The 14,334-nt window shown below is 39.7% G+C and overlaps 1 protein-coding gene and 1 pseudogene across 2 annotated transcripts; one reads left to right on the top strand and one right to left on the bottom strand.

Annotated features, from left to right (window-relative positions):
• Positions 1-224: 224 nt before the first annotated feature.
• LOC118563070 lies at positions 225-3,841 on the bottom strand (annotated as a pseudogene).
• A 4,962-nt stretch (positions 3,842-8,803) lies between these two features.
• On the top strand, positions 8,804-11,577 carry LOC110368057 (CD48 antigen-like). Of its 2 annotated transcripts, none has more exons than XM_036137631.1 (5): positions 8,804-8,884; positions 8,967-9,272; positions 10,180-10,464; positions 10,559-10,672; positions 10,963-11,084. In XM_036137631.1, exons 1-5 carry the CDS (start codon positions 8,827-8,829, stop codon positions 11,067-11,069), a joined length of 870 nt encoding a protein of 289 aa, XP_035993524.1. In that variant the 5' UTR covers positions 8,804-8,826; the 3' UTR covers positions 11,070-11,084. The 2 variants fall into 2 exon arrangements, with proteins under 2 accessions (XP_035993524.1, XP_035993525.1); XM_036137632.1 differs by lacking the exon at positions 10,963-11,084 and adding an exon at positions 11,474-11,577 and having other exon boundaries at positions 8,805-8,884.
• The last annotated feature ends 2,757 nt before the right edge of the window (positions 11,578-14,334 follow it).

The following is a 14,334-nucleotide window of genomic DNA, read 5'->3' as shown; positions in this document are numbered from 1 at the left end:
AGGACCGCTCAGTCACCAATACAATCGTTCACGTTTAGAAATAAAACCAATAACAGTGAAATATATTCAGTTATTAAACATGGAGCACAATCTTTGACTTTATAGCAAATAAACCATCTGAGTAAAGATCAGTTCTGGTGAATATTTTTCAATCTTCAGACTGATGTTTATATTTATCAGATGATCAAACCTGATCAGTTGAGCTGAAATAATAATAAATCAGATCAATACTTGCCTGGTGTTTTTCTGATGCTCGTCTTCCTCTGACTGATCCTCCAGACGACCAGAACCGCCACCATCATCAGCCCAATGACAGCTGCTGCTACGATCCAGTCTATCAGAACCACATGAAGCACATTCATCCACTGAGAACAGTTTTTAAATTAACTCTGTTATAATTACTACAGTGAAGCTTACATGCTCTTTGGTCAGAGTTATCACCACTTTCTGTCTCATTGAACCCACATGCTGTCCTCACGTTAACATGGAGAGTCTTGTTTTCTGCAGGGTTGGCTGCTACACATCTGTAGGATGAGTCTCTGTCCTCTTTGTGGACAGTGATGGGTAAAGAGGAAGCAGAACTGTTCTGGTTCTGTACTTCCTGGTCTTTGTACCACAGCAGAGACGTGGCTTTGTCCACAGAACAGAGCAACCAGCAGCTGTCAGAGCTCACAGTCAGGGTTTCTACTGCAGGAGTCGGAGCACCATCTGCAGGGAAAATGTTGGAGATCAGGAGTATAAACATGAGGATAAAGAGTTTTTATCCACAAACCTTTAACAGAGCTTAACAGATATATATGTTTTGTTTGTTTAAAGCTCCACCAGATGTTGCTCTGCAGTTATTTCAGAAATCTCTTCACCTTCATCACCTGTTGCTCCTCATCCACCTACTGTTCTTTAGCTCCTGTTGGTTCCTCTTCCCATCATCACTGGTTTGGATCCAGTTCTCCAGCTGCTTGCTGTCAGACAGTGAAGTCTGAGGGCAGCTGAGGGATTTCATTAAATCTTCACAACACAAATCTTCCAGGTTTCTCCACATTTTTTATCTTTACAAAAATCCAATTAAATTCAATTTTATTTATATAGCGCCAATTCATGAAACATGTCATCTCAAGGCACTTTACAAAGTCAAAATCAATCAGATTATACAGATTGGTCAAAAATGTCCTATATAAAGGAACCAGTTGATTGCATCAAGTCTCTCCAAGCAGCATTCACTCCTCCTGAAAGAGCGTAGAGCCACAGTGGACAGTTGTCTGCATTGTTGATGGCTTTGCAGCAATCCTTCATACTGAGCATGCATGAAGCGACAGTGGAGAGGAAAACTCCCCTTTAACAGGGAGGAGAACCTCCAGCAGAACCAGAACCAGGCTCAGTGTGAACGCTCATCTGCCTCCACCCACTGGGGCTTAGAGAAGACAGAGCAGAGACACAGAAAGCACAGAAGCTCACATTGACCCAGGAGTACTTTCTATGTTAGAGAAGACAGAGCAGAGACACAGAAAGCACAGAAGCTCACATTGACCCAGGAGTACTTTCTATGGTAGAGAAGACAGAGCAGAGACACAGAAAGCACAGAAGCTCACATTGACCCAGGAGAACTTTCTATGTTAGATGGTAATAGTGGATGATCTGCCTCCCCTGATGATGTCACAGCTAACAATCCCAGACGATGTTTCTGGTCATTTGCCAGTGAAGCTTGGTGCAGCTCGCTTACAGTGGAAAATGGACCATCCAGCAAACCAAAAGAGGGGAAGTGAACCAGCAACCTTCATCTCATGTATGCAGATGTTTTTATCTGCTTTCAACGCTAGTGACCCAAATCTAATGTATGATTGCTCCCTGGGCGCCCACTGCTCTCCAAGGGTGATGGGTTAAAAGAACACATTTCATTGTAATGTATGTTTCAATGACGATAAAGATGATATTACTAATTACTATTACTAATTACTAATGGTTCAACATTTGTCCCCAATCAGACTGGGTTCCCTGGACATTAACTAAACATGTGTACTTTATATTATATAATGTCAGGAAACCTCTGTTTAAAGATTAGAGAGCTATAATTTATCCTCAGTAATTATTCAACACTACTGCAGAAGCTGCTGAGCAACAACATCTGTCCCTACAGATATTTTCTCATCCTGGAGACACGTAGCAAAGATCAACAGCATCATCTATTAAAGTCTAAAGATAAAATCTACAATCTGCTCTGATATTACTGAGAAATTATGACTCACCATAAACTGTGAGATTATAGGATACATAAAAAACTCGTCCTCCTTTAGAGTCGATGTTATAATCTCCAGAGTCGCTCTTCTGCAGGTCTGTGAGTGTAAAGAGTCCAGAGTTTCTGTTCCAGTGAAGTTTGTTCGTGTAAATCTCCTCAAAAATCTGAAGTTCTCCTGTCATTCACTAAAGCAATGTTCCCTCTTCCTCCTAAAAGAAATCCCAACTCCAGCAGAGGATCTGGGAAAGTGACGTTTCCTCCAACAACTCCACTCAGGTTCCTCTTCAGTTCCTCAGCAGCAGAGAATCTCATCATGGCTGTAAAACACCAACAGATGCAGTCAGAATAAAGTCAGCTTTAAAGAAATCGTCTCTGTTGGTTCTGAGTTTGAGCTTCAAACCGTCCAGAGTTCAGAGGAGACCTCCCAGCCTGAAGGACCCATCCTGACAGCACAAATTATTATTTTTCAGACTATTTGATTTAAAATCTAATTGAACAAAGTCAGAAAACGTTAAAGAGTCACAAAGATGCTTCTTTCTATGATTTACCATTTTGTCATATTTGCTCTCTGCACATGGTGCACAGCCTCCAGTAAAATATAAATAAACAACTCAGATTAAAAATACCAAGATGAGATAAATTACATTGATATTTAGATTTATGGACAGTATTGAATTATATAATAATGTATAGATTTATGTACTTTTTTTTTTTTTTTTACCTACATCATTGTTTCTAGCCATTGCTAATTCACAATACCAGTTCATTAGGAAGGGGAAAAAATTAACAAAAAATGGAATAAAATGTTTGGAAAATTATCTAAAAAAACATTTGTTCAAAACTCTTTAATATTATCCATATTGAATCCAAATTTAATATGGATAATTCAGAATTAGCGTTTTGATGAGACTTATTTCTTGGACTAATAGTCACTTTTAAAAATAAAACATTTAAGCAGGTAATAAGCACACTTTTATTTAAACTCACATTTCTGTGTTTTAAATCTTGTCTTTTTAGTCTGATGTAATAATGAATTTGTGATTTTTAATAACAAACAGGATTTCTAATGTAAATTTTTGCTGCTGCTCCACCACGGTCGGACAATAAAGGATATTTCTATCTTCTAATCTGAAATGTTTTATTCACTGTGAGCATCATAATTAACAACATATTTAATGAGTTATAAATGAATAATGAATTGAGTAATAGAATTGAGTGAAATAAATGAACTTTTAAATATTTCTTATTTATTAAATATGACTGTATATGTTGATATTCCCAATAAGAAAAACACAGAAATAACATAAAGCTGTATAATATTAGTCATGCTGTTTGTAGACATTTCACTTTCATTTAGTTTTCAAACTATTTATTTCTTTTTTCTTTGCCTCAAAACATGTTTTTATAGTTTCCATGCCGTCAATAAATCAGCTTCACTTCCAACCAGTAAATCTACAACATTGAAGAGGAGCAGCGTGTAACTCACCAATATAAAGGAAATAAATCCTGGTGGTGGTCTTCATCACAGCTCTCAGACAGAACATAGTTCTGCTGTACGTAGCAGACAGACGAGAGAAGAACCGAGCTGGCAGAACCGCTGCAGCTCAACAAGGAACCAGCAAAGAGCAGGGGTGGAGCAGCAGGTCTGCAGAGACTCAGCAGCTCCTCGTTCAAGAGGAGGAGAACCAGGAACAAGAACCAGAACATGCTGCAAGTATCAGCAAATAAGATGTTCTGGACTGGACCTGCAGCAGAAAATGTTCTAATGTGGTTCTAACAGCTGCAGAGAAGTGAGGAGAACACTGCCGTCCCTTAGCTGGTTGAAAAGGTCCTTCATTAAGAATCTATTCTGTTTAATTGTTTAAACTAAATAAATGAGAGTTTTATCAGGGACAGACGGCTGCATCCCAGATGCTCTAAGCAGCGTTTCCACAGGTCCTCCCTTCCTGCTGCTGCTGGACTTTATAATCTTTGCTGTTCACAACAGACTAAATAAGTGTTTACATCACGCTGAGCGTTGCAGAGGTTCTGATCTGAACATCTGATCTCAGGTTCTGATGTCCACTTGGTTTTATTGTTCATTCATGCAGATTACCCGGTTTTCCTTCATCCTTCTGCAAACTCTGCTGTCTTTTCTCTGTTTAATTTGACACTTCATTTTTACCAGAATATTCCTTATTAATTATTAATAATTGCATGTTATTTTTCCTTTTTCACAAGTTCTCTACTTTACACCTTAACTTTAAATTAATCTTCCTATTCATATTATTTAATCTAGTGTGTAACTGCTGTGTCTTTTTGCCTGAATTTACCCATTGCAGACAATAGAGGCGTTTCTACTTTATTCTAGTACAACAGTTAACGGTTCTACTGTTAGAATTTAAAAGCAAGCTTTATTTATATACAGAATAAATAAGAAAATTCACAGTTTTACATGCACACCTCCACCTGCCCTCCAGCAGGTGAGCACAAACTAAACTTCCCCCGAAGATAAGAGAATATAAAAAATTTTCAAGCTGGATGTGATAATAGCAGAGATATTAAAGGGATGTTTCAGCCTGATGATTACATTTAATTGCATATTTGAGATAATGATTTGGATTAGAAGAGATTTAATTTAATTTTGTAAAGAGTGGAAATTTCCTGCTCCTTAATTGGTGTAAATATGTGTCGCCTTATTTTTCATTTTTATTTGTTGCAATTTTCATCTGTAGTAACCTGATGCCTTTTTTTTTTAGTTTAGACTCATTTATATTAAGTAATCTATATTATGTTAATTGTCCTTGGCCGTCTGCCTGACGTTTACCACAGTTTCTATATGTTGAGAAATGTCAGGAAATATATAAATATTTCCACCGAAGATAAAATGATAGAGTTCTGGTGCGTTTAAAAATAAATCATGAACTCTCAGACTCCTCCTCCACTGACTCCCGTGATTCAGTCTGACAGAAGGTTGTTTTCATCTACAAGGAGCATGATGTTCTAGTTTCACATGTTTGATGCATTAGAAACCATAAACCAGAGACATGAATTCATTACTAATCAGGAGCTCAACTTTATAATAGCAGCTAATTGCAAACCTTAATATTTAACTGTAGTATTTAATATTTTCTCGTACTTGAAGAACAAATCCTCTCCATATGTGGGGTTTAGAAGATGCTTTTATTTTAACATGTTGGGAACAATAATAAAACTGAAGAAAACTAACTAGGATGCTATTATTTTTAATCCTATCCTAAGACATGAGTTAAAATGTCTTTATTATGACTTCATTCTCACTAGAAATGGTCTCCATATCTACAGCTTTTAAAACACAACCGTCTACAAACACTTCTTGTTGCTGCAGCACCTTCTGGTTCTTGCTGTTAGTCAGTTAAAGGAAAACCACACACACCTCTTCCTGTTCTATTAAGATGGTCGATGAACGAAGAAACACCGACTGCCAGTCCATCTACTCTAACCACCTAAACCAAAGCGAGATCTGCTTCAGGGTGAGCACGAAGCAGAAAAGTCAAACAACCACAAACATGTCGACATGGTGCAACAATGAGCGTTGGAGCAGATTTAACATCTGCTGCAGCTCTTCTTAGACATCCTGTTTGGACTTCCTGCTGAACTCTAATAATTACCCTAAAGTCAAGAAGCAGTGATGACCTCTGAGAACATGCAGTACAAGTTTCAGTTCATTTAAACCAGAGTAATTCTAGATTCTTCTTCTGCTTTCAGTTGTTTAATAATAGGTTAATAATAGGTTCTCTCTGCAGCAACATGAAATGATAGAAATGGTGAATGGCCTCTTTATCAAGTCCTGAGGACTAGTGCTGTTTGCCTCAAGGAGAGGAATAAACCTCAGAGGAACATAATTTAATCTGTCCAGGTGTACCTCGCCTCTCATCCATTGACACCTGGAGATATGCACCAGCATCCATCATGACCCCACAAGGGATAAGAGAGTTGGAAAAAGGATTGATGGAACATAATTTAGTCCAAAACTCTCCAGAGGTAACTAACAGATAATTAACCATTTAACTCAAACCTGATGGTGGGTTGAAGATCTACAAACAGTGTTCACATTACCTGTTGAGACATTTTTAGACGTTTCAGATGTTTCATGGCCTCAATTTTCACTGTTATGCAGATGACTATCCGTTTTTTTCCTCCAATTGAATTCAATTTTATTTATATAGCACCAGTTCACACCATGTCATCTAAAGGCTCTCTCCAAAGTCAGACTCCATCAGATCCTCCAGGTTGGTGAGAAAGTTTCCTCTCTAAGGAAACCCAGCAGGTTGCATCAAGTCTCTCCAAGCAGCATTCACTCCTCCTGAAAGAGCGTAGAGCTACAGGGACAGTCGTCTGCATTGTTGATGGCTTTGCAGCAATCCCTCATACTGAGCATGCATGAAGCGACAGTGGAGAGGAAAACTCCCCTTTAACAGGGAGGAGAACCTCCAGCAGAACCAGAACCAGGCTCAGTGTGAACGCTCATCTGCCTCCACCCACTGGGGCTTAGAGAAGACAGAGCATTGACACAGAAAGCACAGAAGCTCACATTGACCCAGGAGTACTTTCTATGGTAGAGATGACAGAGCAGAGACACAGAAAGCTCAGAAGCTCACATTGACCCAGGAGTACTTTCTATGTTAGAGAAGACAGAGCAGAGACACAGAAAGCACAGAAGCTCACATTGACCCAGGAGTACTTTCTATGGTAGAGAAGACAGAGCAGAGACACAGAAAGCACAGAAGCTCACATTGACCCAGGGGTACTTTCCATGTTAGATGATATTAGAGGATGATCTGCCTCCCCTGATGATGTCACAGCTAACAGAACGCCAGACCAGGTGTACCTACTATGAAGAGAGAGAAAAATAAAGCCAAACCCTTCTACACTCTATGTAACCTCTCACAAAGTGCCCTGATAACATCTAAACATGGAAGTCTATGAGGTTTCAAAGCTTCACGTAAAGCCCTCCTCCAAACCTCGGTGATCTTGGACCACAGAGCAACAGCTGTAACCCTGATTCCAGGTTTCAGCATCAACAAGCAGGTCAGTGTTTTTCAGAAGAATTATCAAACTAAAACCAGTCGTGTCTAAACCAGATCTGGAAATGTGTAATAATCCTTCATGTTGTCACAACTGGACTGGATCATTGCTGCATGCTGGCATCAGTCCAGCTTCTCTTCACACCTTCAGCTCGTTCAGAATGTCGCTGCTCCTTCTTTGACCCAACAAAGATGTTATTAATGTAACGATGGATCATTGTTTCACAGGGATGTCTGTGAAAGTCCAAGATTTAGGGGAAGGAGACATGCTGGACATCATGCATCAATGATTTCTGGTTCTTTGACGTTTATTATCTATAAATCCTGGTGAAAGTGGTTCTCCAGGAGGACGGCTGGTGAATAACTTTGGCCCAAAACCAGACCAGAACCCCAGTTTGGTACCAGTTACCGTTGACATGGCTGAGAGCTGCGCTGCCCTGGAAATATACGGAGTGTGAAAGATGTACTGAACTGTTCAAACCAGAGGAAACCTGCTGTTGGACCTGGACCACATGTTCATGACTTTTAAATCAGTTTAAGGTTTCTAAAATTAAGGAAGTAAACAGAATAGATTCTTAATAAAGGACCTTTTTAACCAGCTAAGGGACGGCAGTGTTCTCCTCACTTCTCTGCAGCTGTTAGAACCACATTAGAACATTTTCTGCTCCAATTTTCTTATTCTGTATATAAATAAAGCTTTCTTTTATGTTATAACAGTAGAACCGTTAACTACTGTATTAGAATAAAGTAGAAACACCTTTATTGTCTGCAATGGGTAAATTCAGGCAAAAAGACACAGCAGTTACACACTAGATTAAATAATATAAATAGGAAGATTAATTTAAAGTTAAGGTGTAAAGTAGAGAACTTGTCATAAAGGAAAAATAACGTGCAATTAATAATAATTAATAAGGAATATTTTGGTAAAAATGAAGTGTCAAATTAAACAGAGAAAAGACAGCAGAGTTTGCAGAAGGATGAAGGAAAACCGGGTAATCTGCATGAATGAACAATAAAAGCAAGTGGACATCAGAACCTGAGATCAGATGTTCAGATCAGAACCTCTGCAACACTCAGCGTGATGTAAACACTTATTTAGTCTGTTGTGAACAGCAAAGATTAAAAAAGTCTAGCAGCAGCAGGAAGGAAGGACCTGTGGAAACGCTGCTTAGATCATCTGGGATGCAGCCGTCTGCCGTCTGTCCCTGACAGAACTCTCATTTATTTAGTTTAAACAATTAAACAGAATAGATTCTTAATAAAGGACCCTTTGAACCAGCTAAGGGACGGCAGTGTTCTCCTCACTTCTCTGCAGCTGTTAGAACCACATTAGAACATTTTCTGCTGCAGGTCCAGTCCAGAACATCTTATTTGCTGATACTTGCAGCATGTTCTGGTTCTTGTTCCTGGTTCTCCTCCTCTTGAACGAGGAGCTGCTGAGTCTCTGCAGACCTGCTGCTCCACCCCTGCTCTTTGCTGGTTCCTTGTTGAGCTGCAGCGGTTCTGCCAGCTCGGTTCTTCTCTCGTCTGTCTGCTACGTACAGCAGAACTATGTTCTGTCTGAGCTCTGTGATGAAGACCACCACCAGGATTTATTTCCTTTATATCGGTAAGTTACACAGAAACAGCTCCGCAATAAATAGTTCTTTGAAGTGGACTTTATTCTGACTGCATCTGTTGGTGTTTTACAGCCATGATGAGATTCTCTGCTGCTGAGGAACTGAAGAGGAACCTGAATGGAGTTGTTGGAGGAAACGTCACTTTCCCAGATCCTCTGCTGGAATTAGGATTTCTGTTAGAAGGAATAACCAACCTCGCTATGGTGAATGAAGGAAAACTTCAGATTCTAGAGGAAAAATACAAAAACAAACTTCACTGGAACAGAAACTCTGGACTCTTTACAATCACAGACCTGCAGAAGAGCGACTCTGGAGATTATAACATCGACTCTAAAGGAGGACGAGCTCTAAGTGTCTCCTATTCTTTGACAGTTTACGGTGAGGAACATTTTCTCTTTAACGTTTTTTAATCAGGAGGTTTTAGCTCCAAGTTTCACTTAAACAGTTTCTCACGTTTTCTGTCTGCAGCTCAAAATTTACACATAAAGTTTATCTTTGGTGGAGATTTTCCAGAAACAAAATTCACATTTGATTAATTTCAAACCAGAGGTTTATATTTTTATATGTTCATCAGAAAAATGAAGCTAAATATGTGAGAATAGCAGGCGTTCTGTGTCCTGCTCAATATAATTTTAATCCTTTGAACCGTAACGAAAAGCATGAACCCAGAGCTCAGCCTGTCGCCTCATTCAGGAGAAAACAAACCAGAAGCCAGTCATTTAAGTCATTTAGCTAAAATGCTCACATTTTAAGTAATTAAAGAGCAGAAAGACTTGGAAAATAAGTTAAATAACAAAACTGACTTGGTTTGTTTTTAAAAACATTATTATTCAGTGAGGAGAGTAAAAGATCATATTTAACTCTGGAAACAATGTAAGTCTAAAGTTTCAGAACCAGGAAATCTGGTTATTATTAATGAGGTTTTTACTAAATGGAGGGCTGATTATGAAACTTTTACTGATCAGTACTTGTCAGAACTTTAAATCCAGATGAACCATTTAGAGTCTGGATCCACACCAATGATGATGGTGATAGAAACCAGGAGATGGTTTGGAGGTGAAGGACAGAAGGTGCATGAGGAGCAGCAGGTGATGCAGAAGAAGAGATTCCTGAGATAACTGAAGGCTCATTGGACCCGGAACCTTTGTGCTGAACCACAAAATTTAAATTCATTAAGATGCAAACTATAAAATATATATAAAAAAAGACAACAGAACATTTTAGGACAGAAAGTTTTTCCTTCATTTTCTGCTAAAACATCCAAACTTTTCCATTTTGCCTGCAGATGGTGCTCCGACTCCTGCAGTAGAAACCCTGACTGTGAGCTCTGACAGCTGCTGGTTGCTCTGTTCTGTGGACAAAGCCACGTCTCTGCTGTGGTACAAAGACCAGGAAGTACAGAACCAGAACAGTTCTGCTTCCTCTTTACCCATCACTGTCCACAAAGAGGACAGAGACTCATCCTACAGATGTGTAGCAGCCAACCCTGCAGAAAACAAGACTCTCCATGTTAACGTGAGGACAGCATGTGGGTTCAACGAGACAGAAAGTGGTGGTAACCAAAGAGCATGTAAGATTATTTACAGACTTTAAAAATGTAATTATATTACTTTGAGATAATTTTTGGTAAATTTTGTTAATTGCTGTGTTTTGTTCTGTGACAGATTTCATCGGAGTTGGTGTCTCTGTGCTGTTAGTTGTATTTGTTGCTGGGATATTCTGGATGATCAAGCAGAGGATTCTGGGTAAAAAACAACCAGTCAGACAAACACAAGGAGGTATTTGCTAATTAATAATTTATTAATTGGTAATATGAATATTTGGGTCCGTTTGTGAAATATTCTGCATTAATCTTTTACTTCAGACGGACGTTTTATTTAGCGTTAACATGGATAAAACATATTATCTTGAGCAGATGCTGGGTTCTGACCCAGGAGCAAACATGCAGCATTTAATGACACCGTTAGCGGGTTTCTGGGACTATGTGAGGTAAAATGATCTGGGCCGGTACCACCGACCCGCTTACTGGACAGTTTGAACACTGCAGTGTTTTATGGGTCGTTTGTAGGAGAAGATGAATCTGATCATCGACCCAAAAATCAGGAAACGGACCTGGTTGCTGGTCCACCTGAGCCCACCGGTCATCTTTGGCCCGGTGCTGCAGGTCCACTCTAACACGTCCCACAATGCAACACCAACCTGGGAAGGTGTTTGGGTCAAGCTTGCAGGGTCCACCAGGTACCTGAGTCGGGTCAAGACCGGATCACGTTAGTTTGGAACCGTACCGGTACCGCCTTCTCTAACGGGTCTCAGTGGTTCTGGTCCGGACCGTAGTGAGATCACCGTGTTCACATCGACACAAAGGAACCGGACCAAGGAGGGAAACGGACCAGAGTTCGTTTTAAACAGACTGAACCTCTCAGGTGTGTCTACGTCTGACATCAGAACATGAAAAGGTCCACCTCGGTCCACAGAACCTTCTCAGAACCCAAAGTTCCCTTTAATAAAGGATAAAAACATGGCTGCTGAGTTTGTTAAACTCCAGGAAATGAAGACCTGCTGTGCTTTGTCTCTTCCAGGGAGGATTGACCGGGCCGGACCAGAACCGTCTCCCTCATGTATGACAGCAGTTAGATATAACTGTCAGACTGATGCTGCGGCTCATTAAACTTCAACTCTCAGTTTTATCAGAGCAGACTTTACCTTCATGTTCTGGATGTTTCCTCTGACTTCATCCACATTTCTCATCCTGTCGTAATAAAATGTTTTTTTCTGAAAGTGTTTCTTAGATCTTCAGACATCTAACCACTGAACAGTTCTACATTTAATCATCATTTCACTATAAGCAGGAATTTCATGCAGATATTTCTAGGCAATAATTATGATATAGACAGAACTTTCTAAACAAAGACTTTTTATGGTTTTTATCCATATTTATTCTCATCTTTGTCAAACGTAATTGAATTCAAGCAGAAAATGAGTTTTACTGAGGTTTACTGTAATAGTTTTTGTCTCTGGGTCAGTTCTGAAGTGGGCGGTGGTCCATCTGGGTCTAACCTGCTGAGCTGAATAAATGCTGACCTCAGCAGGAAAACTGGGCCTGCAGCGTCACCCTGACCTGGTGGTTAATAGAGGGAGCTGCAGGCTGCAATCAAGGATAAATACGCTTGTTTTCAAAGAAATACTTTGATTTCTGTGTTTTTTTTCTGAGACTGATTAAACAAAAGAAAACATTACAAAGTGGCTGCAGTTATTCTCCTGAATCAATCTACCTGAGCAGGATTTTTGTGTCCTGAAGAAAAAAAAATTATGGAAAAAGAGCAACACAGACACAGATTGGTTCTGCAGCTTCACAATAAATAGTTTTTAATGTTGAAAACAACTGAACATCTATATGGTAAATGTAAATTTGAATGTAGAAAGTATTTTCTTTAAAAGTTAAAATTTTCATTGATTTTTGTCCTAGTCGTTTCTAATCCTTTTTTTTTTTACTTAACTATCAAGCAATTTTAATAAAATTAGACATAATATATAACTTCTGTACAATGTCACGTTTCTGGTTTTTATCATTAAATCAATTATGATTTTAAATCAAATTAAACATGCCTGTCATTCTGTCTGCATTGTGTCCTCTTTGTACATTTCCATCCATCAATACAGTGTAAATATTATAAATATGTTTAACATTATATTTTGTATTTTAAGCCCACACATAAAAACTGGTTTCCACACACAGATATTACTGAAAACATCCAATTAGTTTATATAACTGAAGCCAACAATACTCAGGTTTTTTATCCTTACATTTACACACTTTATTGTAGAGTCGACACATTTTTAATGTGAACTTTTAGACCGGATAATCAGGTCTAAACCTAGAAGATCGATCACTGGTGGGACAAAGCAGTCAAGCTCTACAGTAACTCTGAAGTCTGGAACTCACTGAGGAAAATATCCAGTAACTCCTGCCATCCTTCTTACTGATGAGGACGTGTGTCATGAATGGGGCGACCCAAACGCAGAGAGACCAAGGCAGGGAGACGTTGTTAGTTAGTTCAATAAAGAAAATCCATAAACTCAGGAGCAAAAACCAAACGTAAACCTGGGATGGAACACGAGGAAACGATGACAGGCAGTAGTAGTGGGCACAGGAAGCAGAGCAAAGCAAAAGAAAAAGTGCAGAGCAGAACAGAAGAAAGCAGAGAAAGCAGCAGGGAGTGGAGAAATGAGAGGAGCTTAAATACTGGGAGGAAGGGAGCTGGAAACAAAGGCAGGGCTAGATTAGTTAATTGGACACAGGTGTGGAGAAGGAGCTGAGAGAGAAAGTGAGGAGAGAGAGAGTTGGTGGCAACAGGAGGTGAGAGAAAGGAAGAGAAGTGGGCAGAATGTAACTAAATAAATATATACAACAACGAAGAACAGTGTAACCCATGACAACATGTCTGTTTTTATATTATAGCTGAAAAGAAGTCAAATTTCTCACAGTGCTGTCACCAAAAATCTGTTAAGTAAAGAGAAATACAATATTCACATTTCGGGACATTTGGCTTATAGACATTTCAACATTGAACAAACATGTGAAATAACTTTATTTCCTCTCTGACAGGGAAGTGGAGGAGATCAAAGCTCGTGGTGTCGACATGCAGAGGGTGAGATGGACTCCAAAAACTGTGAACGTGTGAAAATAATCTCTGCCTGGTGTAGAAAGTGTGATAAATGGTGTTTCTTATTTCTGCTGCGGTTCAGCAACTCTCCACCAGAGGCCATCAGGGTTCACCTGGTTCCCTGATGTCTCCAGCTTTGGTTCATTCTTCATGTGCTGGTTTACGTTCTCATGTTTAAGGTGCTGGGATCCATTATTCCTGCTGTTCTCTCCACCCTCCCTGTGTTTTCCCTCCATTCACCCTCTACATTTTTTATTTCAGCTCTGGACAAGTCGGTCTCATCACAGATGAGGAAGAGTCAGAGTATTTGAGGAAGAGTCAGAGTCCAGACAGTGGAGCCAGAGCTTTGTAGGCTGGTGCTGAGAGAATCATCTCAGGTTAAATGGCAGGAAGATTATGATGTTGCTGAGCGTGCTCTTAAGATGCAAATCAGTGCTGCAAAAACTGTAACAGAACCTTGCACTAAGTTTTGTGGCCCCTTTCCTGATTTTAGTTGTGTATATATTCTGTTCCAGGCTGCGGTGATTGCTTCCCCTGCTTCTCTCTCTGCATGGCTTGCATGTTTTAGTGCCTTGAATGGTGAGTAGTGGCTGTTGCTGGTGCATGAACTTTTAAAATGTAATCCTAACTTTCCTCTACCATTTGTAACCTAGACACTGCCGTTTTGTCCTGTCTGGGTGCATAAGGGAGTACTTGCGTGCTGATAGCGCATACGCTAGTGCCGTTGCCGTGGTTACGCGTGGCGCTGGACAGTGCTCCTTGAACACTGTCGGTCG

The sequence above is a fragment of the Fundulus heteroclitus genome, chromosome 5 (genome assembly GCF_011125445.2).
Source record: "Fundulus heteroclitus isolate FHET01 chromosome 5, MU-UCD_Fhet_4.1, whole genome shotgun sequence".
In the NCBI taxonomy this organism is placed as follows: Eukaryota; Metazoa; Chordata; class Actinopteri; order Cyprinodontiformes; family Fundulidae; genus Fundulus; species Fundulus heteroclitus.
Note: the sequence above shows the minus strand (reverse complement) of the source record. Positions and strands in the feature narration are given on the sequence as shown.

Bases quoted from the DNA above. Each gene is read 5' to 3' on its own strand.
- LOC110368057 (XM_036137631.1), top strand. From the start codon at position 8,827: ATGTTCTGTCTGAGCTCTGTGATGAAGACCACCACCAGGATTTATTTC. The intron at 9,273-10,179 runs GTGAGGAACATT...TTTTGCCTGCAG, and splicing joins CTATTCTTTGACAGTTTACG to ATGGTGCTCCGACTCCTGCA. The intron at 10,673-10,962 runs GTATTTGCTAAT...GGTCGTTTGTAG, and splicing joins AGTCAGACAAACACAAGGAG to GAGAAGATGAATCTGATCAT.